Raw genomic sequence first — 24,278 nt, 5'->3', positions numbered from 1 at the left:
TGGTTCCTGGTGGCATAGTGATTTTCAGCAGCATGCAGTTACCAGAGTCTGGAAAAGAAAGTGAACCTTGGCATCAAGTTGGAGGAGGAGAGGAGGTAGAAAAAGGGAGAGAAAAGAGACACCTTTGTTCCTATGGTCAGTCAGGGGGTTGGCTGAGCTGGCCATGCAACCACTGCTCAATGCTTCTGCTAAGAACATACAGGAAATGCTTGGCTAGCATGCTAGTTACGCGAGTGGTCCCATCAGGGCTGATGTAACAGAGTACCAGTGTTAGCACTGCAGGAAACCCTTTTGTAAAGTTGTCTAGTGTAAACAGATGGCTTGACTTGAATGGGACTGCTCACGTGCTCACTTTTGAGCAGGATTGTAGGGCTGTTCTCAACCTGCAATGCAATAAATGAGTTGGACAATAACCAAGCACATGGAATGCTGCTGCAGTTTTTGTTGGCCTTCTAGCTGTGTTAATAAAAATAACTTATACTACTGAGAGGTCTAATAGTTTTTTTAAACCATTTCATGTGAAACAAATAAGCTCCTGTTTGTGTCTGAAATGAATGACCAAAGTTTGTGGTGTCTTTGGTATGAAGATACAAGCTGTTTTTCTTAGCTTTGCAGTTTTTATTTTTCTGTATGGTCAGCCACAGAACGTACCTTGAAACCTCACTGAAAATGAATTTTTGTTCCTAGTATTCTGTGAATGTAGCAAAGTACTAAAATTCCTTTTTTTAACTTTGCAGTACATGAAAGGTATTTAGTGGAGTAATTAAACTGCATCTACTGCAGTTGTTAATCTCAGCCTTGACAAATTTCTGTTGGTTAAACCAATAGGAAATATGAGTAGAGCCTCAGACACAGCTCAGTTGTGGCCTGTCTTTTTGCTCAGACAGGCTGGCCATCTCCTTCACTGGGAGCTCAGCCTGGGTAAAGACAACGATGAAAATCAGGCTCCTTTGTCACTTGCAGAAGTGAAATCCTGTCATGGAATTTGTGTTGTAACTGTAGGCAATTGAAAAAACATAACAGGATTTTTGCATTTACACTGTTAAATCGTCATTACCAGCTTTTAGTAGTTTTGCAGTTTTAAACTTTATTAAGCCTGCCACAGAATGTATTATGAAATGGTTATCTTAGAGTGAAAATACAAAAAATAATAAAACTTTAAAGCTGAACTTTAAATCCTTTAGAAATTTGGGTATTTCTTGGATTTGTTTGAGGAAAAAAGAAACTAAAAGATTAATAGTTAAATTCAATAAAATGAGTAGCAAATTTAAATTAATTACAAGTGAGGTAAAAGCTCAAACCTTGATCAATTGGTTTATCCATACTAAGACTTCATCACCTATTAGGTAACAGAAACCATTTCTCCCTGGTTTTTGTTTGCTTTCTTAAAGAAAAGACACTTTAGCAATTGTGGGTTGGTCGTTTGTTTGTTTGTTTGTTTTGGGTTTTTTTTGTTGTTGGTTTTTTTTGTATGTCCAATACTTCTAAGCTTGTTGGTTTATTTAACTTTTTCTATTAGGGGTCAAGAATTCTCAGAGATTTAAGTCCTAAGAAATTTCATAAGGTAGTAGAGAGAGAGACACATACCCAAACTATCACCCCTTTAAGGGAAAATATCTTTCATTAAACACAGGGTACAGAGATGCTGATTTTGTGGCCTGCAATATGCCAGGTGTGGCTGCAACCTTATTCCTAGCATGCATTTTGAAAGACTGATGGAAACTATTGGTATGATGAAGGGATTAAGATTTAAAGGTTGCAAGTCTGTAGGCAAATGCCAACAGTTCTGTGGGCAATATTATTTATATGTTGTGTGCTACCACTGTGAAACTTGGGAGACAATGTGTGCCTTTCCTGTGGGTTTGTGTGCTTGCTTCTGGGTTAAAATACATAGCATGCAATACTTGTATGCTCTTGTGTTTCCAAGGATGCAGCAAGTGTAGGGTTTATCCAGCTACACAAGCTAGAGCTGGAGACCCTTCTTCCCTGCTACTTACCTCTGTGCCTGGAATGCTGCTTTGAGTAGCTAGCTAATGTAATTTAAGGAATTACTTAAAATATTATGTCTGGCAGCCACCAATGAAGGGAAGTAGCAGCAGAATCAAGCATAATTAAAAAATCGAAATGGGTTGGTAAATCTGACAGTAGTAGAGTTTGCCTGGTTCGGAGAGATCTAAGTAAAATACTTCTGTTAGGGCTGATAGAAAGGGTAATGTTTCAGTGGGAGATGATATTTCCTGTATTTATTCCCTTCTGATGAATTAAACCACTTTGCCTCTTTAATTTGACATGCTCACTAGTATTACTATTTGGGTGAAAGTTTTTTTTTTTTATTATTTTTTATTTTTAAACTGAAAACTATAAAAAAAAATATATCACATTTAAAAATGAAGTAGCAAAATGATGACTGTGAAGCTCTGAGACACAGCTTAAATTGTCTTTTTCTATCTGGAGTCCCACTAGTTATGATGGTGCTACTCAATTAGTGAAGAATTTTGTTATAGATGTGGGTTCTGAGGTGGGAAGGGAGAAACAGATTTTGCTTTATGTGCTTACCATGTTTATTATCTGTAAGGGAAAGTGTTAATTTATTGCATGACACGTTTCATTTTTCGTTTAATAACTTGTGATATAGTATTCCAGTAGGTTTATGATTTGACAGTATTATATACTGCATAACAATTTTCAATTTAGCAATAATACATAAAAGAAATATTAAAAAATTATGTGATTTCACTGGCACCAACTGGAATGGAAGGCTCTTACTGAGGCTGATTCCAAGTGCTACAATGACTCATCAGTTTTTGGGAAAGCATGACTGAAATGAATGCAGCTCACCATCTCAGCATGGGGTCTAGTTTTGAGAACAAATAGAACATAGTTGGAAAATTTATTTAAAAAACAGTACAGATCTGAAAATGAGAATAGTTTCCTGAGAAGGTTGTTTTATCATCTGGTACTGTATCTGTTGGACTTTCTCAGTGGTATGTACTGCTCTCTTTAAGTTGTTTAACCAGCCCTGGCCCCAGTGTAGTTGTAAATACTTCCTATTCTTGCAGATTTTCCTCATTTGCTCATATTTTCCCCCTCACTCTGTTACCCGATTGATATTCTACAGCAGCCTTGGGGCCAATAGCAAGGTTCATTCTTAGGAAGATGCTTGGGATGCTTCCTTCTCTGGGTAACTGGGGGTTTCTACTGTGTTTGCTTGTTCTTCTTCCTCTTTATGTCATTTGGACAATTAGAACAGATTTTTGCATATTTAATGTGCCATTCACGCAAAAGAAGCTTCTGGGTTTTAGGAGAGCTCAGGCATATATGCTTCCCTAGAGATCCACAGTGCTTGCTTCACTTACCCAGCTAACACAATCACAGTTGACTTGTGTGGATTAAGACACCCAATGTCGAGACTACTGGTTGAGTTTATCCAATTTAGTGTAGAATATGTTCTTTACATGTCATGTGTCTGAAATACATTTTTTAAATTGTGAAGGCTAGTCTTTCAGTACTGCAAATACTGGTTCTCTTTAATTTAGCCATGCAGCTAATAACTTTAATAAATTCTCTAAGAAAGTTCACAAATAGATTTTATTAGTCTCACCTTGGAAAATATTTGATATACAGTTGGGGTTAAAGAAAGTGTCCAACCAAAATTAATGGCTGATTCTCAGTTATCACTGAAGTAGAAGAAATTTGGCTGTGACTTAAACGGAAGGAGGAACCTGGTCTGTTCAATATAAGGAATATTTACTTTATCAGTAGAAAGGAGTATCATCTCCTGTCTATTAGAATTACCGTGTATCACCTCTTGTCTATTAGAATTAGGATTAATTCTTATTCCTGCCTTGTTATAGGACTGAGAAATAGTAAGAGTTTGCTTGTTGCTTTTTTAAAGTGTGTGAGTTAAAGCAAGATTACAAAGGAACTTAATTTTGACTAATTTGCTTATAGTACCATGTGATGGTAAACATATGTAGTATGGATATGTGCTGTTTGTGAGCATGCTTGATAAATAAACTGTCATGTTATTAAATTTAAGAAGTTTATATTTTTTTACATTTAGGATCAGTGTGAAAAAAATTACGATATTGTATACTTTAATTTTGTTTACTTTTTCCATAATGGCTGGTTTTAAAGTGATAGTATAGAAACCATAGTTACTTTGTTATCAATACCAGAGCTTTAAGAAAAAAATAATTTAAAACGGAAAGTTTTTTTCTAAAAGGTCCATGTGTAGTTTGTCAGAAAATTAGGATCTTGTTCTCTTTATTACTAGTTCAGGCTTATACTTGAAAAAAAAAGAATAATTTGTTAAAAATGAATTTATAATCTATTTTTATTTTTACCAGGTTGTTTGCATTTGTTGCTTTTTCAATTAATAAAGCTAAAAGAAGGTAGAGAAGATGAGGATTATGAATATCTTTAACGTTGCTAGGAGGCATTTACAGTGTCATTCCTTTGAACTTGATGTCTGCAGGAGACTTGAACCCTTTTTTCTTTGTAGGAAAGCTTTTCTGCTTAGTTTCAGTAGATTAAAATCCTGAATTTCTTTAATTCCTGGATTTATGTTAAGGCTTATCAGAAATGAACCTATAGTCCTTTTATAACTGAAAACAAATAGTTTAACATAGAATATGCTAATTTAAAATATTATTTTAAAAGATTTTGTATGTGAGCATTATTAAAATGAGATTTGATTCTTTAGTTTTAACAATGATTTTAGTTGACAAGTGTCTGTATGTACAAGAACATGCAGACAGAAAGCACAGAATATAATGTAGATTTTACTGACTCCAAAATTTATTATTTTTTACTACTTGGCAAATGGTTTTGAAAGGGAAACCATAAAAATCTGCTGTTGCTGCACTGAAATGTGGTATTTCTAAGTCCATACTGAAAGACAAAATTTTCACTTTTGTTCTTGAATTTTAAGGTGCTTTTTAATAAAAACTCAGAGAGTAAAAATTTTAAATGTAGGTATTGCGTTCTACTGTGATAAGCAAGATCCATTTATTACAACTTCTGATACCCATCATCCCACTGGAATCAGGATGTGGTTTACTCAAAATTTCTTCTCCTGTGGGTATGGTGTAGCTAGCTCATTCACCTGAGATGGAAATAGACTCTGCATATCCAGGTAGGTTTACAGACAGAGACAAATAAGCAAAGATTAAATATAAGTTTCTCTTCTGTTTTCATTCCTCTTGCCCTCCTAATATCAGTTCTATTTATAATCCAGTAACCTGTAACTTTCTACATGTGAGTGGATTTTAGGAAGAGGGGCTAGATGTATGATTTTCTGCTGTTTGGTGGCTCAAACGCTATTTTATTATAGTCATCAATGTGTTTCTGCTATTTTTTTGAGGAAGCTGTGCAACTGGGACTTTAGAACCCAATCTCCTAGTCCAGTTAGTGTCAGTGGAGAACCAGATGTGTTGCTTCAAGTTCAGTTCTTTATCATTTCCACATCCCTCTATAAAATAATCTGAAATAATCTGTATGATTTGTGTACCAGAAGGTTTTCTAAAATGTCTGTGTCTTTGTTTGGGGAATAGAGAGTGCATAATAAAACAATCAAATAAATGAAGTACTTCTGCACATGCATCACATGATGTTGGCATTCAGAAGAATAAATGGACTCAAATATAGAGTAGGCAATTTTTGTGAAGAGTAGTGCATTTATAACTGTTAAACACACCAGAGTTAGAGATGAAGTCACTGGCTAGGAATCCTTCCAACACCAATTGGTAGAAAGTTGAGGGCCCCTCCGCAGGAAGGATCAAGATGCATGTGCCTTGTTTCTTGTGCTGCCTAATAAATATACCAGCAAACCTGAGTGTGCCTCTACTGTGATGACTTGGAGTCATATTGGAGAAACAGCAGCATTTAAGTGTGCATCAGTGAAGAACAGTGCCATTTGGTCTTTGCTTGTGGACCTCCAGGTGAGTTCAAGTGCCTATCATCTTTATGCTGCAAGCTGTCCAGGGTATTACTCTTCTTTCTGTTGTGTATGGTGCAAGGCGTGGAGTTCTTGATCAACTACTGATTCTGTAGATGCTATTTTACTACTAATAATAATCTTATTATAATATGTGATTAGATGATGAGTCAGTAATAAAAATGCCATACCTCCCTATTAATATTGTAGGTCTTTCTCTCTGGCACTGCAGCTCTTCTGCTTCAGATTGCCCCTTGGCTAGTCTCCTGTCCACCTATCAATCTGTATACAGAGATCTTGCAATCATGTGAAGTGGATGCAGTCTCACATTTGGACTATCTTTTGGTTGATATTGCCAGTTAATTATTTCTCTAATATAATCTGTTTTAGAGACATCTAGGTACAAAAGACGTTCTGTTTTGCAAGGTCTTGTAGACTGAAGATAAAACTTGCACTGCTTTCTATAATACCTATAAATGCTTGGGTGGGCTGTGGTTTATTAATCTGTATAGTTTGTATTAAATCTAATGGAGTCTGCAGAATGTAGAAAGATTGAAAGTTAAATACCTCGAAGTATATGAAATTAGCATAAGTTTATCAGACTCTATTTTTCTTTATAGTTTAAATAATCTTTGTCCATTTGCCTATTATACTAGCTAACAGAATACTACTTTTCAGTATCACAGGGCATTTTACAATAATAAGAAAAGGTTTTTATTGAATTATGATTTTTACTTCTTTCTTCATTAGTGTGGGGAAACAGAGGTGGCATTTCCAGAGGTTCAGCTTGCCCTCCCTGAGCATTCCAAAGCCTTAGGGTATTTGACATGTAATTAAGCTAGGCAAAAATCTGACATCAAAGTGTATGGAAGGATTCTTCTAACTGCAAGGCCACTGGAGTGGGCTGTTCTGTTTGAGGGCTGAATGGGACAAGGAATAGTACCCTTTGTTGGAAGGCAGAAAGGTGGAAAAAGAGAGCTTGTGAATTATTTTTTGTTGTTAAAGTTATGTGGAAGAAGCTGGTAATGTACAGTTATTTTTCATTTATTTCTGGAAAAACTGCAGATGTATTAAAGGTGGAACTGTTCAGCTGAAAAAATATTGCCTTGAAGAGTGTTACTTTTTTAAACACAAAAAATCTGTTGAGAGAGAGGTTTCCCGAAGTGTAAAGTAATTGCAGCAGCATAAATTTCATTTTTGAGTGGACAGTTTGAGAGTGGTACAATCTACCCTGGGCTTAATACATTTTTCATTACTTTAAATCTTTCATTCAAGCTGAACTGTTAAAGAGGTGTTAGCAATTCTCAAAGGTATTGTGAGCACAAGAAAGAAAAAATGAATGAGGGGGTTTGGAGTATTCTGTAAGGTCAGAATAGGCAGTCATGGTGCCCGTAATCTGTGGATGACAAATGTAACTCAAAAGATTTGTAGCCAAAGTTAAAAGTATGAGGGACTTCAATGTTGAATGGGCAGGTAGAAGATGTATGAAAAGAACTACAAAAGACTAGATCTGTTCAGAGAGGAACTGAAGTGAGTCTAAAGTAATGCGGACTGGTAGAGTAAGGCACTATTGGTTTCCGTTATAAGCCAAACATGACGTTCTGCTTTTAATACAAGAGGATTGAATTTAAGCTTTAATTTTCACATTGTGCTGTGAAATGCCTGGAGCTATTAACATCTCTCTCTTCTGCTGGAGTTCCATATGACTTAATGTGACTTTGGGTAACATTCATTAGTATTCATTAGTGGTGTGAATGTTGGCTACCATCCTTTAGTGGCAGTGGGATTTGCCTTTTGCAGTGGTTTAGCTTGGATACTTCATTCTTACACAGGCAATACCTGTTGTGCAGAACTTGTCTTGCAGAACATAAGATAATTGTACTGAATAGTGCCTGTATATTTCCTTTGGTAAGAGATACCTTTTCTTTTGCTTTTAATTTATTAAAAATAAATGTATTTCATATGGTTAGTGTTCTGTTCAATCTTTGCTCTTACAAAATCAATATTATGTTGCTTTATTTCAGTGGAAAATGACTATCAGGCATAATCTTTGAGCAAGTAGCTTACCCAGAGCCAGTAATATTAGCCACCTTGTTTTTATCAGAGTAAACTGTGAATCTTAAACATCCACTCAGGAGTCTTTTATAAACCTAGACACAGGGAACCACAGAAATTTAGTGACAAAGTTAGCATAAAGCCTAAAGACAGTAAGCACAGTAAGAAGTTTATAAATAGTGTTTTGGGCTATATTTTTCCAGTGACGCTTCTAATCTTTGGTTTGCATTTTCCAGTACTGGATTGGATTATATTGAAGATGATATCATGTATTTGTTTTTTCCTTGGTGTTTTCCTGAACATTGAGCATTGAAACAGATCTTTATCTTTCATAATTATTTTTGTTAATGCCCAGAGATTCTTCTTTATATATGTTGTGGTGTGATTCATAAGGTCTGCCATGCATTGTTTTGTGTCTGTATTTTAGTGCTTTAATCAAAGCCAAAAGACTAAAATGGAATTATAGTAAAACTAGAGCAACATAAAAAAATCAATAATTTCTGAATTTTGAACTTTCAAAAGTCACCTAGATTCTTTTCTATTAGCAAATCTTAAGCATGTCAGTGAAGACTAACTGTTTTACTGCTTGTTTTTAAACTCAGTGGTTATTTGCTCCAGGAATCCCGCTAACAGGATTCTGTTTGCCTGAAAGAGGTGTCTGGTTTTATCAGCATCTGTCAGGGTAAACCAGAATTTCTATGGAAATTAGTTCATTAGTATTAATTTTGTCAATATCTGACTGATTCATGAGCTGTCTTGCCATTAAAAAAAATTAAATCATTTACTGAAAGCAAAACCTTCCAGAAAATTTCTAATGACTATCATTCAGTGAACTGAAGCTTCAGATAATGGCAATAAACAAGTGGATACCTCTTGTCTTCTGACAGTCCCTGCTATTGCCAAAACCCAGGTGCTGCAGGCTCACATTGCATAGCATATACCAATGGAAATAGTCCTTTTGCTTCCTCTGTGGATCAGTTACTAGTCAGCATGTGTAATGCCTGTAACATTTTTAATTTAATTAACACTGTTTAAAATGCATAACTAAAATCATAGTAACTAAATCACAATTCTTCAAATATCATAAGTTTCCACTACTTGGTTTTAGCAGAATATGTAGAGTTAAGTTATGAGAAAATGGTCTGTGTAGTTGTTTATAGTAACAAACCTGTTTATTGCTGACATAGTTATTTTTTAATTCTGGATATTTTTCTGGATATTTGTTGCAGTGATTTTGTAATCATGCATTTTTCCCCTGATGACTTTCTTCTTTATCAAAGTTAGAATTGTTTTTGTTTGCAGTTGAAACACAAGCTTTTTAGAACCATGGGTGAGATGTGCCCTTGGTACTGCAGGTTGCTTTTACTTCTTCCCTAGTACTAATTTTCAGAGATCGTCTTTTTAATGAATTAACATCATCTGCTATGTAATTTTATTTGTTCTAAAGATAATACAAAACAATGATAAGCGAAATAGTCTTTTATATTTTTGGTAGTTGTTTCAGAGCTCTTTGCCTTCAGTTATAAGTAAGTGTGAAAGATAACATTTGAAAAGCCTAATGCCATAATTACATGATAATGAGTCTGCTGAAGAATTGTATAAATGGACATTGATACAACATTTACTGTATGTAGATGTGAGCAACTTTATAATTCAGCAAAGTATTACAGGGTGTAGGAGAACTGCGTGATTTGCAGATGTTCTGTTAACATTCAATTACCATTTCTCATACCGTACAAAGTCTGCTATGCTTATAATGCTTTCTAAAAAGCTTATTGGTGTTATTTCCTCATTTTTATTACTGTAAGAGTATGTTTAACTGTAGTAACTTAATACCAGATAGGCAAAATAGCAGTGTTGTACATAGTGCTTGAATTTTTTTTGCTAGTTATTATGTAGAAATAATATTCAAATTGCTCATATTGCTTGTTTATGAGCATCTGTTTAATTAGGAATTCTAATCATGTGGATGCAGATTTCATTCTGTATTGTAACTTCTTTTTATGTAAGTGGCTGTGAATATTCCAGTGGTTTTGAATAGCATTAATATACTAAATATACAAGTAAATGTAGTATTTGCTTTGCATAGTAATTCCAATTGATAAATGGTGGTTTATGTGTTGTGTTTATTAGAGCTTTAACTGCTAATCTCATATAGAAATGTTGCTTTGTAGGGCAAAATTCAGTGAGAGGGCCTGGGATTCCAGAGTGAACTTGTACATTCCTTCAGGGCATTTTTGCAAGGGAGGTTGTTGTGTTTTAAAGGTAGTTGATAAGAGACCTGCACCACCAACCCCAGACCTGCACCACCAACCACCATCATGCATTAGTCTATAGAAGGTATTTGGGTGAACATACTCCTGTACCACTCCGTACCACCATTTATCCAAGTGAAATTTTTGACCATTTGCAGGATACATTATAAATCAGGATGTCACTACCAGACAATCAGATTTGAACATTCCTTGCATAAAGTAGCTTGCCTATATCCCTTAGGAATACATCACTTAACTGTGTTTATGTGACAGTGTTGATATGCCTGGTTTTACATGAAAGTTAGGGTATCGTGTTATTTATGTCATCGTGAATTCAAAAAGTAGGTGGTTGTGCTTTATGTATACTGAGGTTATCTTCTCTGGACAAATTACTCAGAATAATTGAAAGAAGTAGTTTTATTGTATGGCTATTAATTAAATCAGGAAACAGGATTTTTTTTCTTCAGAGTTGGATTTTGCTACTACCTCAGGTTTTTTCAGTGTTCCCTTCTCTGAGGTGCTGACAACAGATTAACATGAAACAGAGCTCTGTTGAACCTAATTATGTTATAGCTCATTGTTTTGGGGACCTATAAAAACTGTTCACTCCCTTTTTATGAGGCTGTAGAAACAACGAAAGGCCATAAACAGTGCATTTTCTCTTTCCTATGGGACTGGAGATTTCATTAGTCGACTCTTAATAAAGGCCTGATCCAGCTGCATTTACACCTGGGAATGAATTCTTTATCAGGTCTTAATCCTTAGTAGGTCAAGCAGGAGGGAATGACAGCAGGATAGCTTTTGATCAGCCATAAATGTCTGGAAGCTTAATTTCTTTTTAAATTATTTGCTATTCAAATGTTGACTGAAGACATACTTTCCTGTACTTCAGAGGAAAGATTTTAAATATTAGGGCATTATTAAACAAAACAAAACTGAGGTCTTTCTATATGTTTAAGCAGTCACTCCTGGAAAAAGATTTCCACATCAGCTAAAGGGATTATTTTTTTTTTTTTAAATCCTCAGAGAGTCTGGGGAGGACTAATGTTTAGACCTTAGAAATAATGTAGAAAATTATACCATACCTTTATTTAAGCCTATACTGCTTCTGAATTTTAAATTGATACATTCCTGCTAAATAGGTTTCTGTAGTGTAGGTGCTCCTCTGACACTTGTTTGGATTATTTTTATTTTTGTGTTTGTTTGTATAATTTACAAATATTAAAATTATGGAAATTTTCTAACAATTTAGTTGGGACAAATCCTGTAAGATTTAGAGCTGGTTCTGTTCTTTTTTTGGTTGACTGGGTGCATAGAGATCTTTTTTATATATATACTTATTTATATTTTTGTATTATTATAACGTTATTTTCTCTCTGTTCCATGCTGTAGGGGGCTGGATAGATTACGGTTGTCTGACAGGAATGCACTCCACTGTCTGTTTTTATGCTGGTACTGCTAACCTGCTTGTTGCTCTGCTTTACCCCGCAGGATGTGAGCGGGGGCAGTTTCGCTGTGGAAATGGCCGCTGTATTCCTGCAGATTGGAGGTGTGATGGGGCTAGAGACTGCTCAGATGATACAGATGAAGCTGGCTGTCGTAAGTGAAACAACTATACCACAACTTCTTTGTAATATAAGAAACAGTGAGATCCCAATGTGCTCAACTGTACCTGTGGTACAAGAATGAATATTGGAGGGGGAGAAAACTCCTAATTGACTGGAGAATCTACTTAAGAATCATATTTCTTGAGTCCATTGGCTTAGGTAGTCAGAAAATCAATAATGCTCAACCTCTAACATGACTTAGCCTTGTCTTAAAAATCTGAGTGCCCAATAGTGACATTTCATTTGATGACTAATGTTCCAAGTAGGTGTAGAAATATATTGTATTCTATTACTGTGGTAATCCTGAATGTTGGATGTACATACAGCTACCCACCAGCATCACTTGAGCTCCAAATCTTTGGATCTTTCAGGCACTAGAAAACAAGCTGTACCTACTGTACTTTAAGTAGAGTCTTGGTTAGTTGTCTAGATAGAGTTGGTTGTGTTATCTTCGGTGCCAGCAGCTCAAAGACAATTGCATTCAGATGGGCTGTAATATCCACGCACAAAGATTCTCTCAAGTAGAATGTTAAAAAGTTGTGAAAATGAAGAAATTCCTTCCACAGTCTGTTTTCAGGAACTCACCTGTATTGTACCTTGTTGGTTCTAATGTTCTTTGAGGTCTTGTGGGCTGGTGCAGTTATCAGCCCACTTACTGATTTAGGCCAGTTTTTGCCCTCAGCTGATGAGGAGTGAGAAAGACTGATTTATGTTGGTTCTTTTCATGCTATATTGTTTCTTTACTGCTTGACCCATATAATAATTGGAGGTCATTCACATAGCTTGGCAGTCTGATTTGTTGCTTAGCACTTCAGCTAGCTCCAAAACCCAGTGTAGTTCTGGATGAAGGATGCCTTGAATTGGCAAAACAAAATAGTGTTGTCCTATAGTGTGCTATTTCAACTTAGTTCTGAACTGCAACTGGAAAGAACTTCGAACAAGGTGTGGGTAAAATTCATGTTGATTTTGTGAAAGACAAAAACCTTCCCAACACTTAATATATTTTTCATGTTATAAGCATGAAGTTGAGTTGTTCTCATTTTCATACCTGTGATGAATTAGGAAGATGAAAATTAAACTTTTCAGTTTTTTCCAGTTAATTGTGCTTTTCAAAACAATGTGTTAATGTGCTGTATGTAGTAGGGCATGTAAGTGTCTAGGAAGATAGTTTTAAACTGTTTAAAACTGACTTAAAGTTAAAATCATCTAACAAGATTATTTTTTGGTTCTTAAAAACAGGAATTGAAAAAAGTATGCATGAAGTTTATGGTCGTCTGTAGTATGTGATCAATTTTGTCTCTTTGATTACTTTACCTCTAATGTAATTTTGTACTTCTAAACTCTAAATCTTCAAAGTGATTTAATTTTCTCCCTTGATGCTTTTGTTTTCATTGGTAGTTGTGCTTGCATATCATCTCATGAGCACAAAGTGTGTCTAGTTGACTTTGCAGTACTGTAAAAACATGATCTTGAGAAAAAAGATGGTTAATCTTTTTACTAAGTCCTAGTGGACTGTGTTATGCTAGTGATTCTTCCCAGGAGTATTAACTAGGGATGGAGTAACCTGTAACACAGTTTTAAAAATTTATTTTGATCTTTCTTTCTAATGGCTCCCTGTTCTTTGTCTACTTGAAAAGTACAGAGTGGAGGTGGGACAACATTCAGATTGTCCTGACCTGACCCTCACTTTTGCCTCATGAATTCACAGAGAAGAGTCATGAGATAGTGCTGAATGATCACCTTCCTACTAGGGACGGAGCAGCTGAGGTGGAATGAGAGCAATTGAACAGACCCCTGTGAGACCTGGGAAGCTATAGCGTGACTCCATAGATAAATGAAAAAAACCCAGAGGCTCTGCCAGAGGGTGATTCAGAGCGTTAAGCTTTTGCTGTGACCTGCCTTCTAGAGTAGCCTATGTCTCCAGGGGAGGATACAAACCGGAAGATTCACATGCAGGAATTCACTAAACTGAATTTTGCCTTTGAGCATCCTTCTGTTGGTTCACTTTCTCCTCACTGCTCTGTACATTTTCTTTGGTTTGTCAAATGCTTCATGTATTTGGTAGAAGTTACAGTCCAATAACACTTGAACCTTAAGTCTGTTCCCTTATTTAATTGTTTTCTTTAAAAGTGCTTTCCCAGATGTCTGTGAAATGACAGGTTTTTTCATTACTTATGCTAGCACAACCTACCTGTGAGGGAAATCAGTTTCAGTGTCAGACTGATGGTGAATGTATCCCCCAGTCATGGGTTTGTGATGATGAGGAGGACTGTGAAGATGGCTCAGATGAGCATCAACAATGTCGTAAGTATTTATGTTATACCATCTTTCTGAAATAAGGTAATTCACATAGCAGCATATTGAGAACACACAGGAACAAACCTGCTCTAAGTACAGCTTTTACCAGAAGAGTCTCTCTAAAGTAGTTTCTAGAAATGAGATCATCTGAAGTAGGTAAAATACAGAAAATGTGTCCAAAATGTCATCTCCAGATCTTAAAATCTGAAAATTACTGATGTTTCAGTTAATTAAAAAGAGGGAAAAAAAGGAGAAAAAGATACAGTGCATATTAGTTTTATAGTCTATACAAAATTTACTAGTTCCAAAAATGGTGAAATATACGTAGTACTCTGATGTCCAAATACTCTCAGTCACAGAAAAAGCTGCTTTCTTCACTGCATAACAAAATTCACAGTGACATCTCACAATTCTATATATATATATTGAAAAGTTCATTTCTTCTGAGAAAATTTTTGAAATTCTGATGTATAAAAAGGGAGGAATTATCAGTCAGTTGAAATAAATATTGCTAAAGATTCTTGTACCATCTTCAGTGATGCTGTTTAATGACATTATTACTTAAAATGACCACAGCTGTTCTTTCTCCTGTTCTCATAGGAGTAATACCAAAAGTCCTGGTATGGGGTGAAAGTCTACTCTTTCGTTATCGTTTGGACAGCTTAAACTCAAGACATAATTCCTATTAGTATTTCACTTTAATATGCTAAACAGTGTATTATCATGTTTAAATTGCTGTTTTCAACTAAAGTGTTTAATGTTCTCTGCATACTTTAGAGCAAAGAAATCATTTAGCAGCCTAACTGCCATAGCCATAGTCTTTGTCTTTTTTCAATATCGACAATAAGATAAACATTGATAATAAAATATGTTACTCTTGAATTTTGTGACTAAGCAGTTCAAGGGCTACATACAGTTAAGTACGTGCTGAAGTGATGAACAGTGAACGGAGATGATTATTGCATCAAATTACATCATCTGTGTTATTGCATAAGACAGGAAGAACAAGTGTAGTGTTCTGAAGAACCAATTTCCTGCTACTTCTAGTGTTAGAAGTTACTTTAAGTGATGAGGATAAGATTAATTTATTTTCCTTTTGATTCTATGTATAATTTTTGTATAACTTCTTTACACTGAACAACTCTGGAACTACTCACTAACCCGCTTGATTCTGGGGAGATTCATAGGTTAAAGTTTTGGAAGGGTTTTGCTCGTGGACTTGGTTAGTGCTTTTATGTCTTGATACTTGTTCCCACTGAGGATGGAAAAAAATTGGAACTAAGGTTAACTGATTTTTGTTCCTCTCTTCCTCTCAGAAGGTGTCAGCACAACTGCTGGTTATGTTTTAACTAAGGAATACGTAGATACAAAATGTAAAATGAGCAACAGCTTGGAGTTGACTTTTGAATTGGATCACTGTACTGGTCACCATGCACTGGTTAATCATGAGTGTTGGTAACTATACAGTGGCACTGTGCTGCTGCTGCTGCTGTTTTTGAGCCATCTCCTGGTATTTGTCCTTATTCTTCTAAAGGGACTTTTTACCTCTGGGCTTGGGAATCCTGAGGAGCTTTTCCTTCTTGAAATGGTAATTTTTTTTCCTGAGAAAAATGGCTGACAGCTCTGGAAGTCACACATGCAGAATTAAAACAATTTTAGTTTACTTCACTGTCTTGCTCTTGTTTTTCCTCATGACACTAGTCATCAGCACCAGTAGCTGATCTTACTTTGGGAACACTGCTGACAGAAGAAGGAATAGAGAGCCCCTGTAAAGCAGCAGACCAGATGCCAGTGTATAGACTGGAGTGATGTTGAGATATAGCATGAGTTTGAAAGAAGCAAATGTGCAGGTGGCAGAAGGGAGGGAAAGTTAGCAATAATTTTGCCCTTCAGCTATATCTTCACAGATCCAATTAATTTGCCTAAGAATAACAGAGTTTAATTGAGCTGTAGTGGAATGAAAGTGGAACTGGAGTTTTATGTGGCTCCTTTTCACTGACGCAGCTGTCATGAGACAAGGCATAATCATCCTTGATCCTCTGTTGGTTATGAAAGTAAAATATTCTTGACTCTTGAGGTCCTGGCTGTATTAGAAAGTAGTGTCTTACCTCCAGCTCTGCTGTGTTTACATTGTAGCATTCTAGTTGACCAATTAACTTCCAGTTACTGACAAGATTTTGACCCACTAAACAAAATAATAGAGAAAACTTGAAAATGGTAAGAATTAATAATTTAATCTTTTGAGCAGAACAATTATAGGGAGGTAAATTTTAACTTAGAGGTCAACCCCTTCAGTCAAGAAAAGCAGTGACCTTGCAGGCTACAGAAGGCCTCATAGAGCTATGTCATCTGCTGTGTGCTTGTCAAGTGTTCTTTAATCTCCTTGAGTACACAAAGGTACTAGGGGGAGAAAGTCTTATGCTAATGTTTGTCAGAAGGATGAAGTAGTTAAAGAGAAAGATGGAAGATATTTTTCTGCATAAAAATTCTTTGTTGGTAGAAAAGACTGATGGAGTGCCTGTTTCTTGCAGCGGGAAGGACATGCTCAAGTCAGCAGTTCACATGTTCAAATGGACAGTGTATCCCAAGTGCATACTGGTGCGATCGAGTAAAGGACTGCACTGATGGAACAGATGAAAGAGCCTGCCGTGAGTCTTACCTCTTAGCACTAGATCTGTTTTCATCTCATCTCTCTGTGGCATTTTAATAAACTTGTAAGATTAAAGGGTTTGTTGATGGACAGGATGACCACAATATGCTTCTTGTTAACAAGAGTTTAATTTCAGATTCTTTGGTGTATTAGAGCTGGTGTTCTGATACAGATTGCAGAACTCAAATGCAAACTTCTACCATAGGATCAGGGCTTCTTGTTTGTCATTTTCTGAAAGACAATTAATATTGCATTGGAAAAACCCAACCATTTTAAAATGGCTTTAAGCCTTGGGAGACTCAGAGCTAACTTTGCCAAAGTTTTTCATATACTTTTTGCATACACCTTATGAAATCAGTGGTAACTATAACCTGTATAGAAAAGCAGAATTTGACCTCTGCTCACTTCTTTGAGGGACCATGACCCTTTCAAAAGCATTTGTGTTCTAGGCTGCAGTTTCCTGTGGAGATGCAGTGGTATTGGGTCATATTATATTCAGATAAGCTGTTCATATTGTGCCAGCAAAATGCAGATAGACAAGTATGTTTCTTCAGTTTAACTTCCCCAGAGTTGAGGCTGCCTGACTGGTGACAGACTCCCTAGATCCTGGCCTAGGTTGAATACTGATGGAAAGGACAGCTGGCTACAGAATAGAGATCACATTTTTCAGAGAGGTTTTTGCTTAACACCTACACAACAGTGTGCAACAGCATGTCTGGTCATTGTTAGTATTAAGGAGAAGCTTTACATGTGTCATGAGTGACATGTAACATGTGAGCCGCTATTCCAGCTGTTAGAACTTAGTGTGCCTTTGGGAAAAAGGCATAACTAAACTTTGCTCAGAACCAGACCTGGGGAAGAGACTAGGATGCTAAGGAATGGATAAAGAAGCAAGAAATAAAATGTTGCTAATGGCTGCACTTGGAGAAAAAAAGGGCATATGCACATGCTGCGTAAAGGAAAACTAGCATATTAGGTGGTCAGCTAGCTGCTAGCATGTTTAGTCACAAGTGGCTAAAATGTACAGTCTCTTAGAATGAAAGGTGATTTAGAACTATATAGTACTCTGGTATAAAAGGTTGCTGAGATATCTGACTTGGAACTTCTCCATGTGATAGACCCACAGCCAATTTTGAAGTCACTAGCACAAATGGCTAAAAGCCAAGATCCAAAGTACCTCATATCATTGCTGTAAGAATATCTTCTGTAACTTGACACTTTTTCTCTTAAAGTTTAGAGGAAGAAAAGAGATTGATAACTTAATTTAGCAAATCTATGATAGATAAAATAATATCCTGAAGATATTTATTTAAAATATGCATTATCTGTGAATTAAGTAAGAGTGATTGTTCAACAGCTCCAAGAAATCTGTGATTAGTCATTGAATACAATGTGGAACAGCCGGATGAAATGGTGTGATCATTATAATGCAGTGAATCTGTGTCAAATGGGAGTGGAGTCCTAAAAACAATACTCACAATACTTTCTTCAGACTAGAAGCTGCTGTGATGTTTGAAAATTAAGTGCATGTTTTATTTCATTTCATGTTTAACATTCTCAACTAAGTAAATTAAAAAGGCAGTTTGGAAAGGAGACTCTAGATAACGTAACAGTAATGCTCTATGGCTATGTGGGAAACCCAGTTGTTGCTGCATCAGTGAGTAGGCCCCATGACTGTTGTGAAGGCAGCATATTTAGCCTCAGGGAGAGAGGGACTGCCTGATGTCATTCAACAGCCTCTACTTTGGTTTATTAGAATATGTGTTGACAGTCTCTCTAAGACAGAAGAATGACTGTGACTTGGAACATTGCAAGCAGGAGTGTCAGACTGAAGAAATGTGATGTGCTGAAGACAAGACAATCAAGAAGAGTGTAATGACAAGGTGCTTCCAGAAAGACTGGTTAATTTTATTACCTCTCTGTCTTTGCAAGACCTGGAACTTTAAACAGAAGCCATAAGACAAAATGAGTAATTTGGTGATTTTATTATTAACTCTACATTAAGGATTAGCATAAGTGTTAGATTTTACTGTTTTGAAGCAGATTCTAATACTTGCTTTGAATATTAGTTTCCCCCACTGTTTCATCCATTTCCTTTTTCACACTATCTGATACAAACAAATATAAGAGGAATACTGCTATTTTTGCCTTATCCTTTGTAATTATTTTCCCCTTATTTAATTTGCATGAAAAGGTTTCATAAATAAAATGAACATGGACATCCATGGACAATGAAAGAAAAAAGGTATTTAGAACTGATTCTGTTGTTTCACAGAGGATAACAAAATGCAAATTTATTATGTCTGTTTACAAGGTATAAACCTTGCACAAACTGATCTGTCTGGAAGCAGATTTAGTTTGTAAAGAAGATAAAGTTTCGTTGCTGCATAACTTAAGTTATTTAAGAAATAAGAAACTGGTCAAATGCAAAATGTCACCAGTATGAAGTAACTCTACAATTAAACATATAAAAAAATAGAACAAAGGAATTTAAAGCCTTAGTCCATTTTACTGCTGATGAGATTAACAGCAAGGGAAAACTACCCATGCAGAGGCTAAGATAAACATCAGAACAATGTTTCAGTTACAAGTCATATAATTAGTGTATTGAAGCTGTTTTAATTTTGTAAAATGATGGGTCTTTATTTTCTTTAAATATATATATATATCAGGTTGCTATTCCAGCTTTTTTAGTAGTCAGCATCTAACAAATACTTTCATTTTAAAACTTTAGAAATGTAGAATGAAATAGCAGACTATTTGAGGTACCAAATACTTTTTGGGAGTAAGCAGCCAATACTGGTGTTATTTTTCTGTGTTACGTACTTTATTTCTTTTAATTAAAGGTAGAATTCTCTCTTATGCCTCAGCTTTGTAATTGAAAAATGAAAATCCCAGCCACATTCATTTTGCTTTATTGTGACTGTTAGAATAACCTTCCTGGCAGCTGAGCAGCACTGAGGCTGTGAGGGAGAAAGGGAGAGTATTTTAAAGACATGTTTGAGGCTGATGGGCTGAGTGTTGGCCCAGAAACTGGATTTTTTTAACTCTATTTTTGATGCTGAGTCGCTGCCATGGGTCAGCTGCCTAACCTGTCAATTCCTGCCTCATATTTGCTATGCTAAATAGCTGTTGTGATCAGGAAATAGGCAGCCAGGTCTGGGATGAATTTGTGGAAATCAGGGTGAAAGTGAACAAAGATCAAGAACTGAAGAGATCATAAGGGATGTAGTCTAAGAAAAAAGAAAAGGGCCATGGTCAAAGGTGAATGGTCTTGATGTTGGACAAATTCCATGTAACAGCTACAGGACAAGGCAGAAGTTCAGGCTGAAGGAAATAGCTCCACCAGTGAGAGTTTGGGACAGGTGAGAAGCAAAACTGGAGCAGGGTAAGGAAGGCCACCAAAGACTAGTGTGTCAGGGATTAAAATCGGGAATTAAGGTCAGGATTGAGGGTCTGGTCAGTCTGCCAGCTCTAAAAGCATTTTGGTAGTGAACACTACCTGATACCATGTAGCTTACAGCACCCTTCGGCTTGGGGTAAGTCCTCCTCCTGGTTTCTGTGATAGACTGTAAGCTGTCTGGGCAATGATTTGCCCGCTGTGAGGTGGTGACTCATGGCAGTGAGTCAAAGGATTTTAATTAATTTTATTTTGTAAAATATTGTTGCAATAAAAGAATAGGAATAAATAAATACATAAATGAAAGTAGGAAATTGCCCCCCTTTTTTCTTTCTCCTTTTTGTAACATGGGTTAGGGTTACAGAAGGTTACACTTCCAACTCTGTGATAGAAGTCAGTATCTGCTGAATCAGATATCAGTTGCAACTGTTTCCAGTTACTGTTTTGTATGGATTTATTTCTAGTTTGGAGAATGTAAGTGTTAGGCAGAGAGCAAAATAATGTAGGTGTAACAATTCCTGTGACAGAGCTTTCAAGCATCTTGTACATGTGTACACTGAAACATGCCATTTCGATGTGTTTGCAACTATTGCCCCAAAACAGTTTGCGGGTTACAAGGAGCAAGGTGCCTCATTTGTCATTTGTGCTGGCGTTTGCCAATTGTTTGTGGTTTGCAACTGAAGTGCCAGATACCACAGGAGACAGATTGTGGAGAAGTGTTTTGGCCGAGAAGGAAATGCACAAGAGGAAGGGGAGAGAAAGAAGAGCTCGCTTTCCTCCTGAGCACTGGAATAAACATAGCTGGATTTCCCTCTGTTTTCACAAAGCTCATATTATCTTCTAGGAAATGTGATCACTAGGAAAAGATCTCTTCTTTTCAGTTTTCTGTAGTTAACCAAAGGTTTTTGGGAGGAAAAGGTAAAGGAAGCAATGTTCATGTTGGAGGAGGCTCTTCACAATTAAAAGCAAGGTGAAAGAAAACAGTGTTTGTATCTTTCTGTCCCTTCACTTTTCTCTCCTAATCCCATGTTCAGTTTTACACTATCGTCTTTCACTCTCTCATCCTGTACAGCTGTATTTCAGACCTCCTTAGATGCAAACTACCTACCTTGTCATGCTTTTAACACGGACTCTTACCCTTCCTTTTTAGCTCTTTCTAATCTATCTGTCACTGACCTAGAAATAAAACATGTCTGAGTCCCTGGAAGAGAACCCTTCCTTTAGTTTTTACATAGTTCCACGTCCCTCACAGAGCACTGACCTTTCTTCTATGTGCCCCCTAGAACAGAGAGAGTATCATCAACTTCTCTGATCTGTATCAGTTCCTGGATAGCAGCTATGCTTTTTTATAGCCAAAATGCATTGCTCTGGGGTCAGGTGTGTACAGAGAAATCTTAGTTAAGAAAACCCAAACAAAACAACAGTCAGATAAAAGCTAGGAAACGTTTATTATGCAAGCCCCAAATGCAATGACTAATGTAAGATCTTCGCACTTAAATTCAAACTGCCATGATACTCTCTTTCCAGACTTTTTTTGCTAGAGAGCTTTTCATTAAGTTAGATTGTATAGGCCTTCCAGATTAGGGGTTTCATCCCATTCCTACCCTCCCCACTGCCAAGGCCAAGATTCTTTTCCTATTCAGAACTTTCCAGTTGGTGATAGGTAGTACAAGAACTCGACTCACTCATTGCTAATATTTTCTAAATTTTGGAGAGAAAGCATTTTGCAACTTCAAGAACAGGCACTTCATGTTCAGATTTCCTAGTATTATTATGAATTTCTGTTTTGGCTTTCTTCATTCCCTCAATGCTGACAGAGTCTACCACAGACACAATGCCATAGGTGCATCTTGTGTGTGATTGCCACAGAGGCCTTAGCTAGAAGCCGTTAGAAAGTGTAGCACAGTGTCTGGCCCTCTCAGAAGCTGCTATTTCTTGCTTGATTCTTGTATCTTTGCTACTTCTCCTCCCATAAAAGTGTGGATGGCGATCCCAGCTACTGTGGAACGGTCCTGGTAGCGCAGATGCTCCTGAACTGGAGTGCAACTCACAGCTTTGCTATTATCCATGAGGATTAGTTCTTAATGCTCCAAATAATTAAATTTATTAAAATAGTATGCTATAAAGTACAAAGAGTACAATGTACAATGCAGTGAAAAACTTTCAGATGAGTGAGAAACCTGTGATCAGAACTATAATTTACTAACCTGGTCTTTAGGCAGGGGACTGGGACTGGGATTACCTGTACAGAGTTTGAAAGTTAAATTAATCTCCATCAGGCTTTTCAAAGAATGTTCTTGCCTCTGCAACTACAATTAAAATAAAGAATCTGTGCACCAAGCAGATTTGAAAAGAAAATAAAGAAAAAGTATTTGTTCACGTTCTGGTCAACCACCTATGTAGTCAAAATGCATATTTTCAAGCATCATCAAAATGTCTTTACTTACTGCTCTGCTTGGTATTTTTATAATGATTTGCATTTGTACACTAGATTTTATATATAATAAAGATTTTTCCAGGCCGAGGCATTCTCCAGGCTTGCTGCAGGAGAGAAAACTTTGACAAACTATCCCATTTTCTAAAGGTTTGAGAAAATCTTAGTACTGGCTAGATACTTATTTTGCCTGGCCATTCTTGAAGAAACAGGCAGTGCAGGCAATGGGTCCTATTTGTTTGATGGTCAGTCTATCAGAAACAGTTTCGAACATCAATGCAGGTATTTTTGTGGAATAGGAAGAAAGATGAGTAAAATTACAAACCATCCATTATAAATACTCTTAAAAGCTTTCCCACTTCAGTGCATTTACAAAACAAGTACCTTTTAATATTCTTTTTCTTCTATGTGCTCCATCATCCTAAGTGATTTCTATGATTCTATATTACTTACTGTACCCTTGTACTGCCATAGCTATTGCCTGCTATGCCATAGAACTCCTGGAACTGTGATGCCTTCTCAGCTTCCAGGCAGGGAAGAAGCATTGATTCCACAGTGAGCTTAAAATGCAGCCCCAGGTCAGGACTGCCTTTCTTTCTGTAGGCAGTTTAGATTTCAGAATCCATGTTGTTTCCAAAGCTTTAGGAGTTGTTCATAAGCCCTGCCCAAGCAAGAAACGGATGAGATGTATGTGTTACAAGGGAGTCTGATTAGTAGTGGGGCTAAATAATGCTAATCAAGTTTAGGGCATGTGTTAGCACTGTCATTGCAGACTTCTGGAATGGAAGGTCTAGAAACTAGCACTAGAAGGCCACAGGTAGGAACAGTGCAGCTGGAACCCTGATAAACTACAACTACTGTTCTCTGATTGAGATACCGTTCTCTGACGAACACACTGTTCCTACCTGTCACTTGCAGACTTGTATTAATTGCAGTGACAATGAATTACATGTAAATGAATCAACTGGGGACATAGTCGTAGTGGGTGTCAACACAGCGGTTTATGCTCTCATATCAAGAACTTAACAGTTAAAATTATGTGAGCCTGTTTCATAGGTGGTTGAAGTTTAGTGGGAATGTGATGATATGTAGAACAGCAGAAACAAGCAAAACAGTCTGCCACTGCCTGGAAAAATTGCGGCTTGTCTGAGTTCTGCTTGAGTAATTTTGTAATCTGTGTTTTGAATTCCAAGAGTATGAATGAAAAAGTGCCTAAGTGAGAGCCTTCTCTATCTGCTTTACTAACTAGTATGGAAGTAAAATGGGATAAGAATTCAAACTGAAAATCTAAAAAAAGAAAAATGAAATTTGGTTATTCTGCTTCTTGAGTTCACTTACCTACTTGTATTTCTTTGTAGAGGCAGAGGTTCAATAAATCTCACTTCAAAAAATAATTACTTACTTTCATACTTGCCATTTGCCTGAAATAAGTAACTTTTGTCTACACGGCAGTAAGCTAAACTAAGCACTTATTCTCCTGCTCAACTCTAGCAGGTGCACACGCTTAACTTGTTGGATACTTCCACTAAACTCACTGGTTGCTTGTAGTTACAGGTATTCTCAGAATTGGTTTAAAGTTGTTTGAAATAATCTTTTGTGTTGGCCTGTAGGTCATCTACATAGGTAGAACAGTCAGAAACT

The 24,278-nt window shown here is 36.5% G+C and overlaps 1 protein-coding gene across 6 annotated transcripts in view; it reads left to right on the top strand.

Annotated features, from left to right (window-relative positions):
- The window catches only part of LRP2 (LDL receptor related protein 2), a 128,222-nt gene that overhangs the window by 7,098 nt on the left and 96,846 nt on the right, over window positions 1-24,278 (top strand). For all 6 annotated transcript variants that reach the window (XM_040605081.1, XM_040605080.1, XM_040605078.1 and 3 more), the window contains exons 2-4: window positions 11,740-11,847; window positions 14,037-14,159; window positions 16,685-16,801. In XM_040605081.1, coding sequence (XP_040461015.1) covers window positions 11,740-11,847; window positions 14,037-14,159; window positions 16,685-16,801 — 348 coding nt within the window. The remainder of the gene's footprint in view (window positions 1-11,739; window positions 11,848-14,036; window positions 14,160-16,684; window positions 16,802-24,278) is intronic.

Source organism: Falco naumanni, chromosome 8, assembly GCF_017639655.2.
Source record: "Falco naumanni isolate bFalNau1 chromosome 8, bFalNau1.pat, whole genome shotgun sequence".
Lineage (NCBI taxonomy): Eukaryota > Metazoa > Chordata > Aves > Falconiformes > Falconidae > Falco > Falco naumanni.
This window is presented reverse-complemented; position numbering and strand designations above follow the sequence as displayed.